The following is a 21735-nucleotide window of genomic DNA, read 5'->3' as shown; positions in this document are numbered from 1 at the left end:
TGCCAACCTGGCTTGTATCTGGCAACACTTAAGTAATGTTTATTTGACAAAGAACTGACATGTAGGGTAATTACAAGGAAAGAAAATTACCCCCGTGTGGGGGTGACGGTCATCTCTATAATGTTTTTTACTTTCATAATCGATGAACCGTTGCCAGATATCTCCCAAAATGACAGACTAGATAGGTTTTTAAAATGGCGACTTTCATGACGTAGTGACCTTGACCCTGACCTCGAATCCGGGAAAAAATATGTCGTTGGGCATCACTCATCGACCTCTACCCACATACCAAATTTCATCAAGATCGGAAGTAAAAAGTTTTCTTTGTACCAGGAGGTGTTTTTGACCATCGTCCAGGTTACGTGGCGGCCAAACGGGACGGAAATTCAAAAATCTGTCAGGTTAGATACAAGATAATATTTTTAACTATCATAATCGATAAACAGTTGCCAAATATCTTGTAGAATGGCAGACGAGATAGGTTTTGAAAATGGCGATTTTTATAACTTACGTGACCGTGACCTTGACCCTGACCTTGAACCTGGACAAAAGTTATATCGTTGTGCAACACTCATCGACCTCTACCCACATACTAAGTTTCATCAAGATCGGAAAGAAAAATTGTTGACGGACGGACGTACGGACGGACGGACACTTGGTCCGGCTTTATTAGGTTATCTCGACCTAAAAAGGTGTCTACTAGGAGTCAACATGATCAAAACGGTCAATCAGAGCCATAACCAGCTCTTACTTTTCAGCGGGCATCTGATCGTACCGTCTCCCCATCCCCATGAGCACATCAAAGGCTGATTTCTGGTCCGTTGAAGGCTGAATATCAGCATCTCACAGGGAAACTTTGACGTTCTTGGCACGGAAATCTTTCAATACAAACCGGTGTACAACTTTCGATGGAAGCAAAATCAGCACGATCGAGAGGAGCCTGCGAATTATCCCTGCTGATGCACTGAATTGATGCAATCGTTCGGCCAGAATATTCGTTGTCAAGATGTTGCGTGATTAAATCACCAATACAGTCACTCGATTTATACCGCCGACATACTTCTTAACAATCACCTTCGCCCCAGAAACCACAGTCAACCTGAACCACACTGGCCACTGCTCAGACGCCATGACCGAAGACTACTGCGCAGTTCTACTGCGCAGTTTGGTTAAAGATGACTCGGCATTTTGGCGCACGCACACAAAATTATATTTTGAAAATATATGCCGACGTTTACATTTCGGGTTTTGAAACTTTTGCACCTTTGGCAGAAAAAATAAAAGGCTAAAAATGCGTTTTATATTTATATTTCATTTCGGAAAATATACCGTCGGTGGATCCGTAAACCAAGTTATAAAATAGCTAAGGCCTTACTTGACCGTTCAGACAACGCTGGCAGCTCAGGAAATTAGGAAACTTGACATGATCTCGTGGATGGTCAACGTTACAAAAAAGAAAAATTGGGGTCGGATACCAGGCTGAAAGACGATTGGTTGAAATCCTTCCTTCCTTCTTTGCGAATCGCATCGGCATTTTTGGCCATCTTCCAGATCACGTGACGATCAAACGGGAAGGAAATTCAAAAATCTGTCTGGTTAGATACAAGATAATATTTTTTACCATCATAATCAATAAACAGTTGCTGAATATCTTGTAGAATGGCAGACGAGATAGGTTTTGAAAATGGCGATTTTTATAACTTACGTGACCTCGTGACCTAAGGACACTTCTTGACCTAAGAAAGGACCTAAGGACCTGACCTTGAACCCGGACAAAAGTTATATTGTTGTGCAACACTCATCGACCTCGACCCACATACTAAGTTTCATCAAGATCGGTAAGAAAAATTGTTGACGGACGGACGGACATTTGGTCCGGCTTTATTAGGTCATCTCGGTAGAGATGACCTAAAAATGGGAATTCTTGCATTTTTGTGGGAATTATTGTCTTTAAGTCAAATTCAATTAATATGCAGATGAGCTAATTAGCATAAACAAAATATATTTTAATACGTAAATGTATAAGCTTTAATTTGACACCAATTTTGTGATTTTATGTTTATATTTGATAGAGATATTGACATTTTGCCGATCTTTGTGAGATTCGTCTATTTTTGATTGGTTGCCATGGAAATAGCTTAATAAAGCAGAGTGCAAATGAGTTATTTTTCTGGGAACATCTTTTTTCTGATACTTGGGCTATATATATATATATATATATATATATATATATATATATATATATATATATATATATATATATATATATATATATATATATATATATATATATATATATATATATATATATATGAACACTGGTAGTGAAAAATTGTCGCAAAAAGGGGGGGGTGCAAGGTAGGTCCCACTGGCCCCCGGCCTATATGTGTATGTGTATTTGTATGTATATTTATATTTGTGTGCATGTGTATGTATACTGAAACGCAAAAGAAACTTACCACTTGTTTGAAATGTAATAAAATTGTAACAGTTCAAAATAAAACAAACCAACAATTGCTAATTGAAACATTGGCATTTTATTGATGACATGTCAAGTTTTTGACCAAGATACACCATCTCATAAGTTTGTTCTACAGTACAGAACAGCACAGGGTGCAATATCAGTCCCCTTTCAATAGCGTGTGTGGCCACCATTGTTTTGGATACAGGCGCATCGTCAGCACATACTGCCTACCAGTCTTTGGATGGATTGCTGCTGGATTCTGCCCCACTCAGTCCTCAATGTCTGAAGCCATCTGACTTAGGACCATCTGCCTGTCCTGCCTTACAGTGGTGACTCTTGGCCTCCCTGATCGAGGTCTGTCATCTGCTGAGTTGTGGAGGGTGTCTCTGTCCACCAGGGCCGATATCGTCTGGTGTGAACAGCCAAGGCGACGTGCCACCTCACGGTAGCTCAGTCCGCCTTGCAGTATGCCAAAGGCACATTGCCGTTGATCCCTTGACAATCGTGGCATGTTGATTGAAATGCCCATTTTGCACTGGCCTTTTTAAAGCCAATATCAAGACATCACGTGCAGCTCATCAAAATCATCCCGTACCCCTTGGCTAATCACTAACAGTCAAAACGGCTGTTCAACAGCTGTGCTATGAAGTGACCATTGAAGGTTCAAGTGACCATCCGTGACCGTTTTGTCTGACAGTGAGGACACTATTGTCCACAAATAAGTTCACATATTTACTACATGCAGTGTTATTGTTGATATTTGAAGGTTTAAAAGGTGGTAAGTTTCTTTTGCGTTTCAGTATATATTTGTGTGTATGTGTATGTATATTTGTGTGTATATGTATGTGTACGTGTACGTAGATGTGTGTGTATGTATATGTGTGTGTACGTGTACATGTGTTTGTGTATACGTGTATGTGTGTGTAGATGTATGTATATGTATATCTATGTGTGTATGTTTATGTGTATGTACGTGTCGGTGTATGTGTATGTATGTGAATGTGTGTATGTGTGTAGATGTATTTGTATATGTATGTATATGTATATTTATGTGTGTACATGTATATGTGTGTATGTGTGTATATGCATATGTGTGTATATTTGTGTATGTGTACGTGTGTATATGTATGTGTATGTATATTTATGGGTGTATATAGGTATGTGTATGTGTGTGTATATGTGTGGCTGTGTATATGTGTGTATATGTACATGTATGTGGGTGTATATGTACATGTATGTGTGTATATGCATATTATATGTGTGTATAGGTATGTGTATGTGTGTGTGCGTGTGTGTATATGTATGTGTGTATGTATGTATATATGAATGTGTATATGTATATTTGTGTGTATGTATATATGAATGTGTATATGTATATTTGTGTGTATATATACAGGTAGTCGTCGACTTACGACCTATGAGACTTACGACCACTTTACGACGACGACAAACTTTACGACTGGAATGCTCCGTGCCTCCGCCCACTCAAACTGCTCACTTTCCACCCCAGCGCCCGCTATTGCTAGCGTGTTCGCGTGCTCTCAAGATGCCATCCCCAAGCTGTCCACCAAGAGGAAATTATCTTTCTCTGCTCCTCAAACTGCCAAGAAGGATAGAAAGGTGATTGATCTCGCCACGAAAATGCAGGTGATCAAACAGTATGAAGGAGGAAAGAAAGTGAATGCGATCGCACGTGATATTAAGTTATCACACTCTACTGTGTCGACCATTTTGAAAGACAAAGAAAGGATTCGTGAAGCTGTGAAAGGTTCTGCACCCATGCGGTCGACAGTTATAACAACGCAACGGACTAAGCTGTTAGGGTTAGGGTTATATATATATATATATATATATATATATATATATATATATATATATATATATATATATATATATCAATGGTGAAGAATCACTTTAAAAATTATAGTAGTTGGATCTGGATCCGGATCGTCACCAAAATCTAATCAGTTCATCCTTGTCACACACCCAACAACAAAATATGTCTGGAATATTAATATTAATATCAATTTCAGGCAATAGATTTAATTGAGAAAGGAGATAAAGAAGAGGAAAAAGGAAAAGATTATATTATTGGTGTTATTGGCTTTGGTTAAACTTTTACATTTTTTTCTAAATAAATGGAGGAGAGGGTGAAGGCATATCTAAGGATTCTTTATGTTTTAAAAATTAACATTCAAATGTATGTGTTGGAAACTAAAAAGGTTGTTGCACTCTGTATGAATTTTTCTCATAAATAAATACAATGACAATAATTTATTGTCTCAAATGTAAAAATAACACAAATACTAAACATATTTCAGATGTTAAAAGTAAAAATAACAATAGGGTTATACAAAAAGGGATATGTTTGGTGTGTGGCTCTAAAAAGAGGAAATTTATCTCCAAACAAAAACGTGGGGAAGATATCCAAAAAGTTGTCGTCGGGGAGTAAATTTACAACAACTGGAATACCGGAGGAATTTCATCTTCCAGAGTAATTCTTTCTGTGGTCTGGGCACAAACTTGGATAAAAGATTAGATGAGGCTAACAATCCTAAACCTTTACTTGGTCTAAACCTCCAAATCAGATTGATGAAGTGTGTATGAAGAAAAATATTGCTGATGGAAATAGCACGACAAACACACACGCAAACATTTTCAGGCCATTTTTCCCCTGCTGGAGTGGGGGTTAGCCTTGCAGGTCCCTTGCCAATCTTCTCTCATGGTTCCCTTTTTGGGGAAATGTTTTTTTATGGCCGGATTCCCTTTCTGATGCCAACCCTTTAGTCGCTTCTTACCACACGCAGGGATATGGTGTACCTTTTCTAAACCAGGGCAAAACACTGGGATTTTGAAATAGCATGACATTGGAAGAAAAACAAAGCCGATAGAGAAATGTTGTATAATTTGTCCTTTATACGAAATCCAAAGTTAAGAGAAAATGTTGATAAGTTCATCGTGAAGAAGATGATAGTGCTAAATTGAGACTTGGGCTTGGAAATTCGAAAAACTTTTAAACTCTAATGATGTAATTAAGATTAAAGAGTATTTACCATATAAACGTTTTGCTGATGAATTACATAAACCAATAATCACAAAGTTTAAGAAAGTTTATTCAAAAAGGGTTGATTATATTTGGTTTGCTGACTTAATTGAATTCAATAATGATAAAGGATACAAGTCTGCTTTAACCGTTATTGATTTGAGGAGTAGATATGCGTGGGTTGTTTATTTGAAAAATACAAGAGATCATACTCTTAATGTTAGCCTTTCAACAGATATTTAATAAAAGCAAAAGGAAACCAAAGAAGTTATGGACTGATGAGGGAACAGAGTTCCACAACAAAATGTTTATTAATTTTCTGAAAGATAACAGTATTACATTATACAGCACCTTTGATGAAGGAACGGTGGTTGTTATTGAGAATTTTTATCACACTTTGAAAGAGAGACTATAAAAAATTCACTCAACTTGGTTCTCAACAATTAATATCTTTAATTCAGGATATTGTAGATAATTAAAGTAATACAGTTAATTCCTCAACAAAACCAGAACCATCGGAAACATTTACAAAATTAATATCCGAAAAGGATTTTCATCCGAAAAATCCAAAGTTTAAGCTTGGTGATGTCGAAAGAATATATCCGTGGAAATCACACTTTGAGAAAGGTTATACAAAGAGGTGGACTAATGAATTTTTAAAATCGTTGAGGTAATAGATACAGTTCCTGGGACTTATAAATTGTATGATTTAAAGAGAGAAGAAATATTAGGTTCGTTTTATTCACGAGAATTACAAAAGGTAAAACTAAGCAAATAATACCCTTGAAAGCAATAGGTCAGCACTTCACAATCCTCCACTTATACAACTCTTTGGAGTATAGCAGGAGGCATCTGCTAAGGTATTTAAAATAATAAATAATACTACATTTAATGTGTGTAATGGAGGACCTTCTTAGATTTGTGAACCCCAAACAGAGAATCCTCAACTGAATAGTCAGTCAACACTTAACTTTTGTTTGTTGGTGTGCGAGTGTAATAATATAATAACAGGTAGCATAATCAACCTTAACCTGAACATAAGTCCAAAATCCTAACCCTCACATTTAAAATCCCTTCCCTAACCCAACATAAGTTTTTTTTGCTTTTTTAAAATACGTATTTCAACAACACATATAATATTATTATTTTTTTTATTTTTTCCTCTTCTTCCAATTCTGTTTTTCAAGGCTTTCAAGTTTGAAGAAATAGAAATGGGGAGGAAGAATTTTCCAGAACTTTCTTGATATTGCTGAAAAGTAAATAAAATTAATATATTACTTATCTGATGTTGAATTAAATAATATGTAATTTAATTTATTGCTAATGAACTGAACTTACCTCTCATAAAGCACCATACAACAAAGAGCCACATCGATAGGTTTAGAACCCGAGAGTATTGGCAGAAACCACATTCCAAGTCCCTCCCCCCCCCCAAAAAAAAAACTTTTAAAGTCTCCAAGGGATAACTCATTTACTGATTTATTTTATTTTATTTCTATTTTTAATTTGTGAGGTCTTCGAGGTTGGTTTCATATTTAAAATCACCAAGGATAACTCATTTACAGATTTTTATTTTAATTTTAATTTGAGTCTCCAAGGTCGGCTCCACATTCAGAACCGTATTGGCAGAACCCTTTTCCTGAGCCTGCAAGGCAGGTATTGAAACCATCAAGGCAGAATTCATGATGTTTTCCCAAAATTTAGTGAGCCTCTGAAGTAAAACTTGTATTCTGACTCATCAAGGTAGAACTTGTTTCAGTGGGTATTATCTTGAGAACTCAAAATGAGTATAATCAATGTAGTTCTCCTTTTCAGGATTTTGTGTTTTTGGATAAAAATTGTGTCAGGATAACTCTTTGGTTGGGTCATCAAGGTAGAGCTTGTTCTGTGGGTCTTGGTCACTCACAAGGTCTTCAACCAAATCAACAATTTCACCCCAAGTTGTGGCAAAAGCAGGATTTTCATTTTGCCTCTCAGATACAATTTTCTGTGAGTGAAAATAACAACGTATTAATTGAGTGATTTAATTATTAAATTATTATATGTTTAAATCAAACTCTGTAAATATGAAAAGAAAATCTTACCTCATGAGATGAGAGGTTTGAATCCAGTTCATCAATTTGAAGATCGAGTTCCACACAGGTTGTCGGACGCCAAGGAACTCCAAAGTCATCCCATTCGAGATCAGCACAGTTGCTCATTCTCAATAAAAGTTAAAAAAAAAAGTTTAAATTCAGCCTGTGTTGCAGCCCTTTGTATAATAATGGTGGGTGTGGATTCCTTTGGAAATTCCTGAGGCAAGCTTTGTGGGGTAGGACCTAACTGGAAATGATGAAAGAGTAGGTGGGCCTTCCAGAAGTGGTTGGGGCTGAGGGAAAGTGGGGGTTGTTTTGGTAAAAGTGGGTGTGGCTTATGAAAAAAAGATATGTGGCTCAGGAGGTGCTCAGACAAGAGCATTAAGAGAGGTTTTTCATTTCATCTCTGCTCAACAAAAATACTTAAATCAAGAAATAGTATACTTGATGGTGATGAATTACATAAATATTTGTTGGTTTGCTGTTTTAGTATATGTATGAATAATGTAAAAGACCCTCCCCTCCCCTTTCCACTCCTTTTCCCAAGGTAGTTGGTCTATTGAGGATTTAATATTTGTTTATGGCTAAGGTGGGGAAGGGAGACAAATAGGAGGAAATTTGGGGTGTCAGTCAAAATGTTTTTCCCTTTTTCCCCATTTACTTAAACGTAAATTTTGGACTGCATCAGAACCCCCATTTCTCTGCTACTTGTAACACACCAGTACACAAATGCCACACAAAATACAGCACACAAACACCACACAAAACAAGTCCTGGTGAGGGTCTGCAATCTCTGATTGCTCTTTTCCTAAACTGTTTTTTATTATTTACTTAAGTAATAGTCATCTGCCTCTGTCTCTTTTTCAACGAAAACTACTGCCCCTACTTAATTTGATATTGTACCACAGATTGCAAAGAATACCAGGGACATTCAAAATGTTTTGAGAACAGGGTGTTCATTGGCACCTTAGATTACCAAGGCATTTTGGAGCGCAATGTACAACCCAGTTTCAGAAATCTGGGCCTCTGTCGAAGGTCATGGGTCTTGCAGCAGGACAATGACCCCAAACTCACTTCAAAAAGCACCCACAAATTGTTCAATACAAAACGCTGGACTGTTCTGAAGTGGCCAGCAATGATTCCAGATCAAAATCCCATTAAAAGCTTGTGGAGAGATCTGAAAACAGCAGTTGGGAGAAGGCACCCTTCAAATCTGGGAGAACTAGATCAGTTAACACAAGAAGAGTGTCCCAAACTGCCAGTGCAGAGGTGTAGAACGCTCATTCATGGTTATAGGAAGCACTTGACTGAAGTTATTTTGGCCAAAGGCTGTGATATCAAATATTAAGTTTAGGGTGTCAATAATTTTGTCAATGCCATTTTCTTTTTCTTTTCTGATTTAAAAGGATATATGAAGTTCTGAATCAAAAACAAAGCTTCTGTAATGTTTACAATGAAATAAGGAATTGTAGAGACCAAATACTTTTGTTAATTTCAACTTATTTTTAGCCCGTCGGCCACTGAATTAATACACCACGGGGTTGACTCAGCCTGTCATCCTTCCGTGGTTGGTGAAATGAGTACCAGTTCCAGTGTGTGTACTGGTAGAGGGGCACTGCATCAGCGACACAGTCACGCTTCAAGAAATGAGAGCCACCCCGGCAGCTAAGCTGCCATACGACCACCACCACCACAACGAAATTGTGAATTAAAAATAAGCTGTTTTCATTGCCTTTCTTATACATTGATTTTATTGCCTTGTTTCCATAATTGTAAATATAGTCTGAGTTGGTTTTAAAGATATACCAGTATGTCTATTTGTATCAACTATATCGAAGAAGGATTTCATAAAAATGTGGTGAAAACTATAACTGTATGAGAAATACTAATTTCAATTAATAACAATATTAAAAGAAAAATAAACCATGTCACCCGCAGGGTGACCCGTATCTTGCCAAAAGGTGACCACGTGTGACTTCTTTAAGGTCACACTGAGGTGAACAGAGCTGCTATCCACCAGGAACGACTCCTTGAGGAATATCTGCCTACGAGAGATTCCGATGAGCATCCTTCTCCTGAGTAACCATGAAAAATATGTTTGCCTCATAACATCACCAAATGACGTCAGAATGTCTCAATCTTGACATATCGAGAAAGCACTCATCGAGGTGTTCAATTTGAGGTACTACACGATATGGTTCCTAAAACTTGAAAATTTGACCTTGGGGTCAAATATGTTTGACCTCAGGCGCTAACCATGAAGGTCAAGGCCAATCGCCACCAAAAACTAATAAGCTGAGTGCCAGACCATGAACTATATTCCCATGAAGTTTGAAGACGATCTGATCAAAATTACTCAAAAAATAAGGGTTTCGTCGACTCCCCTGATTTGCGACAAAGTGACCTTGACCTTTGACCTTGACCTTCAAAATTTTATGCGCTGAAAGGGACCTCTATAGGCCTCTGATATGTGAAGTTACAAAAATTTCCAATGATAACTGTGCTCTGCAGAGTCATTTATACGTGATTACAGACAAAATTAAAAAAAAAAAAAAACATATGAAGGTCAAGGCCAATCGCCACCAAAATTAATCAGCTGAGCGCCAGACCATGAACTATATTCCCATGAAGATTGAAGACGATCCGATCAAAATCACTCAAAAATAAGGCTTTCGTCGACTCCCCTGATTTGCGACAAAGTGACCTTGACCTTCAAAATTTTGTGCGCTGAAAGGGACCTCTATAGGCCTCTGATATGCGAAGATACAAAAATTTCCAATGATAACTGTGCTCTGCAGAGTGATTTATACGTGATTACAGACAAAATAAAAATAAAAAAAACACATGAAGGTCAAGGCCAATCGCCACGAAAAATTAATCAGCTGAGCGCCAGACCATGAACTATATTCCCTTGAAGTTTGAAGACGATCCGATCAAATCACTCAAAAAATAAGGCTTTCGTCGACTCCCCTGATTTGCGACAAAGTGACCTTGACCTTCAAAATTTTGTGTGCTGAAAGGGACCTCTATAGGCCTCTGATATGCGAAGATACAAAAATTTCCAATGATAACTGTGCTCTGCAGAATTTTTTATATGTGATTACAGACAAAAAAAAAAAAAAAACATACAAGCTGACTAACATATCTTGCAAAAACTTCGTTTTGGCAAGATAATAAAATCATTGATAATAAAATCAAAATTCATTGCAAACTCTTTAAAGGCTGTCACATGGTCAATGGTTTTTCCCTAATTAGTTTTCAATATCAATTAAGTTACTATTTTTTGTAAATAAACAACATAAATAAATGTTTTGAGGGGGGGGGTAATCTGAAATCGTCGGGGGTAGGATGAAATCGATTGCAAGCTACCCACGGGGGTAACTTGAAATCTTTCCACCGGCACTCTCGGCTCAACGTCGTTCGTGACCGTCGAAGACGAGCCATTTGTTGACACTTTCTCTCCATTTATCCCATCTTACAGACGTAAAACGTTTGACTTCTTCGTTCGCTACATTATCCTGGTGAATAATACACGTGGGAGCGTCCTCACTGGCCATATTCATCAAAAATCGCCGATCAGCTGCCGGTGATTTCCTCCCTGCAGGAAGCTTCCACCTTGGACAACTTAGCTGGTCACGTGACAGTCTGACGTAATTTGCATACGATGTCAGCCGATTTATTGGCTGTCGAGGCGTCACGTGGCCCACACGTGATCCGAGTTCAAATGAGAGAACGCTGGGAATGCATCGATTTTGAAGATGAAAATACACAATAACTGCAGCTACTTGAGTGGAGAACTTTTGCATACGTATGTATTTGGATATATACTATCATATTATCAAGGTTTTGTCTACCCCCCCCCCCTGATAAGTGGAACGAAATTGCACGATACAGCTCACGGCTGATGGCCTAGTTGTGTGTTCAAGGAGGAAGGTGGGCGATCATTGTGAGCAGACCTCATATAAAGGCCCTGTCACACCTTGACGATTTAGCCAGCGTATGCCGACGTATGAAAAATTTGTCTAAAACGCTGGCACACGTCGAATACGTTATGGGAAAGTTTTGTATACGTTAAGAGCACGCTGGCATACGTCGTAGTACACTGGCATACGTCGTAGTACGCCGAGCTCGTCGACAAATTTTAACATGCTTGAAATTTTTTGACGTATGCCAGCGTATGACTCACACGTTCCGCATACGCTGGCCATAAGTTGTAGGCACGTTACTCACAAGTCGAAACACAGAGGTAATGTTTAGCATACCCGAAACCTATTTCTAACCTATGAGTAACGTTTTGTCGACACGTTACGCGATCGTTGACACACGTCGACACACGTTACTTGTAAGGTACTCATAAGTCGAAACACGTCGAGGTAATGTTAAGCGTCAGTGTTCCAGACTCCCTGGTTGTTTTTTTTCCGGTATGACGGTGATGTTGACACTTCGATTTCTAGTGCGGTTATAATATAATTAATAGGCTGCCGCTCAATCATAACCGCACTAGAAATCGAACTGTCAACATCACCGACATACCGATGAAAAGAAAAAGAAAAAAAAAAAACCAGGGAGTCTGGAACACTGACGCTAAAGATTACCTCGACGTTTTTCAAAATATGAGTAACTTACAAGTAACGTGTGTCAACGATCGCGTAACGTGCCTACAACTTATGGCCAATGTATGCGGAACATGTGTCATATGTTGAAAAATTTTCAACATGCTGAAAAATTGTCGACGTACTCGGCCAACGTATACCAGCGTGCTTCAGCGTGCTCTTAACGTATACAAAACTTACCCATAACGTATTCGACGTGTGCCAGCGTATTCGGCAAATTTTTCATACGTCGGCATATGCTGGCTAAAACGTCAAGGTGTGACAGCGGCTTGACACTTCGATGTCTAGTGCGGTTATGATTTGAATCGTCAAGCCACAGCCTATTAATAGCCTACGCCACGTGATCGTCGGCGATACGCTGCCGCGCTATGCATAGGTTGTGAACGCTGACAACACGCTCAGAATTCGTTGATATAAGTTATCTATATGTTTTCGAAACGTTCTGTGTACATTACTAATACATTATGAATACGTCCAAAACTGGAAAAAAACATTAATAGTTCAGCGTACGCCAGCGTTTTACATACATTTTGATACCTTGCCATGCACTGGCTAAAACGTCAAGGTGTGACAGGGCCTTAAGAGAGGAACAAGTGGCATATTCGTTCATGAGAAGAAGCCGCATTGCGGTTGGTGAGCCCTGGCATTGAATACCGCCTCACGAATTACCCCACGTACGTTTTCCCGCCCAGAGAGCGACTCGGAGCCATTTTGGGTGCGTTTTCCGGCACAGGACGCCGCGGTTCGATTGCCAAGTACAGAAAAGACCATCTCTGGACAAAACGTGGAACATGTCTTTCAATCCAGACAAATCTCACACTCTCACTATGTCTCTTCGAAAGGACCGTTTACAAACCCCCCCCATCCACTTTCTCAACAATCCTCTGGAAGAAGTCTTTTCTTTCAAGCTTCTAGGTCTCACTATCTGCCATGACCTTTCCTGGGAAAGTCACATTTCCAACCTTGCCTCAAAGGCCAGTCGCCGACTGGGAATCCTCTGTCGTGCAAAGTCCTTCCTCAGCCCTCTTGAGCTCCTGACCACTTACAAAGCTTTTGTCCGTAGCCTGATGGAGTACTGCTCTCCCCTCTGGGCTGGTGCTCCTGCCTCCCACCTTTCTCAGCTTCACGCTGTCGAAACCAGGGCAGTTAAGATCATCGGCATCTCCTGCAAAGAAGCTGAGTCTTTGGGCCTCTCACTCAATCACCGCAGGTTGGTCGGTGGTCTTTCTGTCTTCTACCGACTCCTCTCCAGCCTTGCCCCCCCTGCTCTCTCTGCGATTTGTCCCCACCACATTTCCACAGGGCGCTCAAGGTCCGCCAACAACCCCCTTCTGGTAAAACTACCAAAATCACGAATCACTGCTCATCTTCACTCTTTCATTCCTCTTTTTTCCCGCCTTTGGAATAAACTTCCTCACTCTATTCTTTCCCATTCTTCCCTCCAGGCTTTCAAAACAGCTGTTCACCACCACCTCTTATCTTCCCCCATCCAAATCCTCGATCTTTTCTACCCCCGATAATCCACCCAAGCCCACTTCCTTCATTTCTCCTGCTTTCCTTCCTGAAAGTCCCTGAAATGTCCATCTTCTCTTCGCCATGTTCCCCGTCCCATCCCCATCCCTCTCCCTTCCACAGTTCACCTAATGTGTCTGTTCCCCACTGTTTTGTCCCTTCCACTCCCGCCCCTCTTGTCTCATGCCTCCTTGCTGTGAGTTGTGTGTTAGCTCTCATACGAGCCTCGACCAAGGTATACAAAAAAAAATTAAAAAAAAAAAAAAAAGCGAAGTGCCAGATTATAGGGAGGGTTTGCTTTTATTTTGTTTTCCTCTTGTCTGTATTAAAGTCCGTGGGTCGAGGCGCCTCGACTTTGGGCTTTAATTTACCTCACGTTTTATTACTACATTTAGAATTATTACTATAGTAAATATTTGATTTATTTTCATTGAATGCCTGCATTTATTTTAAGTTGTTTTTGTTGTCTATTTATCGTGGGTTCGAGTATAACCCCCTTATGCTGTGCTTCCGTCATGCACGTGCATTTGCCGCCCATTCCCCTCCCTTGTGCGCCATAATCTCCAAGGATTATGTGTTTGCGTCGAAGGTAAACCGCTCGGCGATCCGGCCGGTTTACGACAATTGGGTCGGGGGGAATTAGCCTAACCTCCAGGACCACGACAATATGTTTACAGTTGGGTGAGGGTTGCACTCCCTCCAGACGGCTGCATGACTTTTCCTGGTGAAACTTCCTGCCTATTGGCTTCATTTAAAAAAATGTTCATGAACAAACATGCTTTAAAAATGTCTGAGTGTAGCTTACACCCTTCCTCATGTAAATGCGGATAACAAAAAAATGACGAATGGAAGAGAGTGTACATCACTGGTGGGAAAAGGCAGGTAAATGAGAATTGTATCTTACTCTGAATATTGATAAACTATAATTCCATGCATGCAATGATGGTACAAGCATGCAATGATGGTACAAGTATGTCACTAATATCAATTTATGCAACATGCACAGCAAGGAAAATGATAGTTGTGCCCATTGGGAGACACTACTTCATCTACAGTATTTTGGATTTTTTAAAATGTTTGCATCGTTCAAATTCAGCACATGGATAAGGAAAGTAAGTAAATGTGACGTCATTTGAGACTGACCAGACCTTTCCCTGATTTTTGGTAAATGTATTAACTATGCTGTTGCCATTTTGAGAGAAAAATAATAAAATTGTGCTAATTGAAGGAGGTATGGCACATCTAAATGTAGAATAAACAATGAAGTTTGTACAAAAAGTCATCTTGTTTTCCACTGGTCTGTATTTGCTTATTTTAACAAATTGTCTTTATCCCTTTTCTTCTCATTTCCTTCTGCATATTCTTGCTCAACCTCATCTCTCCCACTCACCCCACCTCCCTTCCCTGGCCCCACACAAATACAATCCCTTCCAAATCAGGTTCCCCTGATAGCAGGTATGTTCGAGCTGAAACTTGTCTTTTCCTGGTGAAACTTCCTGCCTATTCCTCACTTTCTGTTATGGCTGCCAAGCTGCGTTTTGCCATGCTTCATCGGCAGGATCCTTTGAGTGGTTAGTAGCCTGACAGCTGAACCAGCCATCATGCTTTTGAAGAAACCAGGACGTTGTTCACTGACATCCTTTAAGTTATGGTCACAAAGACAGTTACACAATGTGTATTTATCAATATCTATGTACCTTCTTGATGTTAAATGTGTCCTACTTCAAAAATAACTGTGTATAATTCTCTCTCTCCTCTCTCAACTCTCTCCTCTCTCTCCTCTCTCTCTCTCCTCTCTCTCCTCTCTCCTCTCTCCCTCTCTCCCTCTCTCCCCTCTCTCCCTCTCTCTCCCCTCTCTCCCCTCTCTCCCCTCTCTCCTCTCCTCTCCCTCCCCCAATGAAGATATATCAGAAATATATATATATATATATATATATATATATATACATATATATATATATATATATATATATATATATATATATATATATATACATACATATACATTTCTTTAAACCACTGTATTCATGAAAATAACATCGACAATAACACGACACCCGACTGTGTGGCTGGTTAACAAGCAGCCTGCAAACTGTCGGTATGAATAAAAGACTAGACATCAGGAAAATTGGAAACTAGGTGTTCTGAAGCTATTCACAAAGGAATTATAAAATAAACATATACCTCTTCTCCTAATATACCACTATTATACTCTTGAAATATAATATAACACCACCACCAATGTACATTGTAATTGCAATAAAATGTTGAACTGAGTCAAACGTTTTTGTCATCTTTTTAACAGACAATTATTCCCACATTATTGTCTTACATTATTGTGGTTGGCCAGTGGGAAGTTTGTCCCAAGTCTTTCACGAACTGGCTTGCCAGGTCTGATGTTCGACAGTCAAACATGTTATCGTGTTGAGTTAAAATATTTTTGGATTGTGTGATTGTTAATGCAGATTAATGTTTATAAGGCATTTTGATATTAATTATACTGAAAGTAGTTAACTGTGGAGTCTCAATAATAGTCTGCGACAACGTAGTGCTTTATGATACTGTTCTAACTTAATTGTTGCAAATACTTGAGAAGTTTATAAAATGAAAAAAAATTTGATGAGTGTATAATTGACACAATTTAGAAGCAAATTACATCATTATTCATCCAATAGATGATATGATAAACAGAATATCAAAATTGAAATTATATTATGAAAAAGTTTCCACATGCTTGCTGTTCAAAGGTTGTTGTTGTTACCCTCTCCTCCCTCACTATATTGTGACATTTGCAAAGTTGAGGGAATGCAAGCAAGACAAAAACTTTCTTCCTGTATATTATGACACATTAATGAGTTTCACAAATGTATATTTGTGGGGATTCTTCAAGGAATTGCCCCTCCAAAAGCTATGGACACTTGTCCTTTGGTTGTGACAAGCTTGTGGTGAATTGTTGTTGCAAGTCTTCTGTTGCACATTGGGCCATGATGGCCAATGGGATGGTCCTCTCTAAATTGTAGGGGGTGGGGGGTAAAGTGAGAGGTGGTGCTGGGGAAATGTTATGTTCTGTTGGGAGGAGGGGGAATGTGTTCTTTCTGTGGTTAGGGATGCCTCTTGCTTTGGGGTGTGGGGATTGTAGCTGCAGGGTGGGTATTAGGAGACAGACGGCCAGATATTTGCTTAATGAATGGTCATGAGAAGCATTGGGATTCCTTTGGTCACTGCCTGTTCCGGCAGGCTCAGGGTGAGAGCCAAAGGGGTGTTTGGATCCTGATTTCTATCATCCTGACTTCTGCATAAAATCTATCATATTGATGAGGCAGGGTGTGAGAAAGGATCGTTTGGGTGTCAGTCCTAGTTGGGACTTATGGGGGAGAGGAGGAGGAGGGGGTTGGGGTTGGCAATGATGGTATCATCCCACTCCATGGACTGGGCAGTTCGTGTCAAAGCCACAGCGGCATGAAATAGCTGATGTCTCTGGACAAAAAGGGAAAGGAGAAGTGGGAGGGGCTCCAAGAATGCGGCAGCCTGGTACTCTTGTTATGGCATGGTGGGATTGGGAGTATCGGTTTTGGCCCTCCCAGATGGCCTGCAACACAGCTGGCATCAGTCAGGCACATCAGCCTGGTGTTGGCTTAACAGTTAAGGTGGCTGGCTTAAGATCTCAGGGTCTTGAGTTTGAGCCCCTGTTGGCTATTGAATTAACTTTAGGTGGGGTTGACAACCTGTCATGCTTTCGAGGTCGTGAAATGAGTACCAGTGTACTGGTAATAGAGAGCACTGCATCAGCAGAAACAGCCGTGCTCCAAAAAATGATCCAACCAGCAGCCACAGAAATGTGTAGAATTGTAGGGTCAGTGGAGAAGTGGGTCACCCATCCCAATATGATTAAGTAGGGGAACTTTAGCTGAAGGATTTTCTTGTTTGAATGTGCACTACACAGGGGATTATGCGTTATAATAAGTTATTAGTGATCAAGGTGACGAATTGGACATATAACCCCTTGTAATGTCCCACTGGGTGGGACTATGTGGCATTGTGACTTTTCCAGGCAATTGGGAAGGGGGGGCAGAGTTATGGACTCCTCAAGTGGTAGTGTTATCCAAACTAGAATTATGCGGGTGCTGTATGTTTTGGGAAGATAGTGAGTCTGAGGAGAGCCTGAGAAGGATCGTGTACTCTGAGAACAGTGCTGAGGAGAGCTTGTGAAGGAGATCATCCTGCTTGCCTGACTCTTCCCTGTGCCTGTTTTATCGTGCCTGCAGCCTGTTCGTCATCCCTGGATTCTGCCATGTGCTCTGGTCTCTCATGCCATCACCTCATCGCCTGCTCATTTCATTATCACCTCCTCGTCCACCAACAGCTGAGGCCACCCAGTTCTCATTCCCTTTCCCTGTCTGTGATCGAGTCCGGAGTGGGGTGACTTAGATTTCTTTAGATTTATTTAAATCCTGTAAAGAATTAGTTCTTTATTAATTGCAGTCCCCTCCTTTGCAATCCACCGTCGTATGCGTTTGTCAGGTCAATTTTCCCCTTATTTGATTCGGGAAATATACCTGTTGGTTTTACATGAGCGATGGTTGTCGTGTCTCGTCTCGGTTTTCACGCGTGGAAGGCCGCCGTAATTCAAACTCAGTCTGAGGAAATTAAAGCCAGTTTGGTCCGTCCGTCCATCGGTGTTGATTGGCTTGTATACAACAATAAATAAATGTAAATTCCCTGTTCGAAATCACGATGAATGATATCTATCTAATCTTATTCATTCAGATGGGAATATGGGACAGATATGGCACAAGGTTAATGAAACAGATAAGAGAATGTAATCCGAGCCATGGGTAATTTTTAGCTCACCTGGAATGCAGTTCTGGGAGCTTATATGATGGCGTGTCGTCCATCCATTCACAAATACTTGCAATTTTTTCTCTGAAACGACACAAATGATTTCGATGAAACTTTACCACAACGTTCATCAGTGTGTATGTACCAAAGTTTGTTCGTGACATAAGAAAAATCAGGGTCTTAGGGCTCTTAAGGGGTAGGGTGGGGGGTGACCCTGAAAATATGTATTTGCTTTCTTATCTGAAACTACACACACACAATTTTGATGAAATGACCACAACCTTCAAAACCCGTGATGTACCAAAGCTTGTTCACACCATTAAAAAAAATTTGGGGAAAAAAAGGAGTTCTACTTGGGGGTTGCCCCCTAAAATATGAATTCACTTTCTTCTCTGAAACCACACCCACAATTTTGATGAAACTTTCCTACAACCTTTATCACCCGTGATCTATCAAAGTTTGTTCATGTCATGAAAAAAAAATCCATAGGTATTTACTTTCTTCTCTGTTACATATTGTTGCGAATTCGCGCCCGCCGGCGTGCGGATGGCCACGTCACTCAAATCGCGACCGCGTCGCCCACCGGACAGACAATTCAGTCGTGACCCTCTCGGAACAACGCCGGGAGCTCGTCACGGGTGGGGGTTTAACCCCATCACGACTGTGCCAATTGCCCACCCTCGCAGGATAGGGTTGCTCGCCAAATTCGATCTACCTAAGTACCTGCGCGGATGGTTGACCGGGCGATCGTACCACGCCACAGGCCGACTCCGGACACGAACCGCTTAAGCGGTCCGTTCCGTGCTGCAGTGATAACCGAGCGGTGTTATAGTCGGCCTCGACGGTTCCGATTAATTACCGGGCGTATTAAGCCCACTACGAACCCTTTACGTGAAGCAGGATGGAGGGTCAATAAAGAAAAGACAAAGCGAAACGGGAAAACAGTTCACACAAAGCACATTTATTTCCCGGCACACGGAAAGCACATATATACAGCCAAACAAAAAGCAACAACGACGCAGAGTTACTACCGACTACATGCACACACGGCAACACTTATACAGTTCTACTTTACAGATGGCGCCAACACACATTTACTCAAAAGCAAAGGAAAGAAGCCACCCTCATAGACAAGGGGGCAGACAGGCCTGTAGCCAATATGTGCGCATGACCTGAAGGAGCAGCCAGGCCCGCGAGACCGGGGGATCCTACCCGCGTCCTCGTGACGCGTTGGTGGACGAGCCGCAGATGTGGCCGCGTGGCTGTGCCCCGACTCCGTGCTCCTTCGCGGGTTTCTTTGGCACCGCTTGGAGTGGGGTGGGAACGGGGCCCCCTTTTTGCACTATCTCAGCGTGGGGGAAAGGGGGAATTGTTGATGCCCTGGGGGAGGGAGAATGGCTGGCTGGCTTGGGTCCCGCGACGAGCGATCCCACACCGCGACCTCGTCGCCGACCGCCGTCCTTCTCGCCTCAGACCAGAGCTCCTTGGCCTCTTCCCGCAACTCTTCTCAGCCGATTCCAGAACCCAACTCGATGACACTCTGATGACTTCGCCACCCGACTCAACTCACTCTCCACCCGACTCGACTCACTTCATTCGCCTTGCGCTCGCCTTCTTATAGGCTGGCAGGAACAGCTAATATGCAAATATCCGGATCAGGATGACCTCGGGGGCGGAGCCACGCTCGCCCATTGGTCGGAGGAAAGGCGGCGTGAATCTCCCCTGATCCTAGAATTTGCATATATCGATTTCACACAGACGCGCCTGGAGGCAGGGCCAAGCCGCCCCGCGCTTGCTAATTGGACGGAGGGGAAGTGGGCGTGTAGCGTTCTTGATCCGAATTCTCACTCAGAAAGGCCGCTATTTGCGCTCGCGGCTCGGTGCGTTCGGCACCAATCGCCGAACGGGCCCGAGACAGCCCGACGCTCAGTGTTCACAGGTGGTGCGGGAATGGCTGTAGAAGGAGAGAAGTGAAGGTGGTGGAGGGTTTTCGGTGGTGGTTTGATGGTTATGGTGTCGTTTGGGAATGGCGGTGATGCGATGATGTGGGAGCGAGTTGTGAAGGTAAAGGTCATGGCTGTTGGCGTTGTTGTTGTTGTTGTCCGAGGGTTGGAGCGTGGTTACAGTTGGTGACGATGGCTGGCGTGGTGGTTGTTGTGTGATGGCGGTTGAGACGTGGTTGGTTCAAAATAAAGATAGAGAAAGAAAAACGACTGACTCAAAGCGTCACAGCCCGAATGAATCACATTTATTCCCTCTATACAACGGGTTTGGGGCTAACTACACATGTACTTAAGAGATATCTCACCTACGCGTCCTGAATGGTGGTTTGCGAATTTCCACAGCCGTAACACTATTTTGTGGGTTATCCATGCCGACAAATAGTTCCCTGGTTCTATTATCCAGCCACACCCAGGAGTATTGCCCCGATGATTTTTTTTATTCTCAGACCCAGCTTTCACCATCTAGATATGTGAGACATGAACAAGGGTGAGGGAGTTGAGTGGACAGAGGAGGCGAAATTATATATACCAGCTGAAACCCCGTCACAGACGAATTCCGTTCATTCAACCACCCTCACCAGCTCAACCACACTCGAGGGACATGGACTGGACAGGGCGTGCTTGCCCCCGCCCCTGCGCCATTCCCAGCCGCCTCCTACCCCCGCCTTCAATTTGCTATCCCCCACCCAAAAATTTAATTATCCCGGCCCCGCCCCCGCCTCTTCACTCCCCGCCCCCCGTCTCTTGATTCCCCGCCCCACTTGCCCCCACCCCCTGTCCACACCCTCACACTCAACCCCGCCCAATTCACCCCAGCCCCCGCCCCCGCCCACTCATCCCCCGCCCAATTTCCCCTCGTCTCCCGCTTTCAATTTGCTTACCCCTGCCCAAAAATTTGCTTACCTTGCCCCAAAAATTTGCTTACCTATCTTTGATGATAGGAGGGAAACCACGGGGTAACATCCCTGCTTCAGATTGCGGGAGAGTGTGTCGGAGTGGTGCTGAGGTGTCGTCCACCAGACGGCGGTCTCCTTGGGTTAACCTGAGGTGGTCCCTTCGGGTGGGTGCCTGGAATGTCCTATCCCTAAGAGAGGATGATCACCTGTCTCTGTTATCATCTGAGCTCAAGCGTTTAGACATCGGGATTGCAGCTCTCTCTGAGGTTCGGAGACCGGATTGCGGCGAG

The 21735-nt window shown here is 41.7% G+C and overlaps 1 protein-coding gene across 1 annotated transcript in view; it reads left to right on the top strand.

Moving 5' to 3' along the window:
• Positions 1 to 15491, top strand: part of HECTD4 (HECT domain E3 ubiquitin protein ligase 4) — a 525771-nt gene extending 510280 nt beyond the window's left edge. Inside the window, exon 56 of the mRNA XM_085880170.1 lies at positions 15147 to 15491. Coding sequence (XP_085736296.1) covers positions 15147 to 15283 — 137 coding nt within the window. The 3' untranslated portion in view covers positions 15284 to 15491. The remainder of the gene's footprint in view (positions 1 to 15146) is intronic.
• Positions 15492 to 21735: the final 6244 nt, after the last annotated feature.

The sequence above is a fragment of the Eptatretus burgeri genome, chromosome 4 (assembly GCF_056783735.1).
Source record: "Eptatretus burgeri isolate ZD-2024b chromosome 4, Ebu_testis_v1, whole genome shotgun sequence".
Lineage (NCBI taxonomy): Eukaryota > Metazoa > Chordata > Myxini > Myxiniformes > Myxinidae > Eptatretus > Eptatretus burgeri.
The sequence above is the reverse complement of the archived record's forward strand: the minus strand, read 5'-3'. Positions and strand labels throughout refer to the sequence as shown.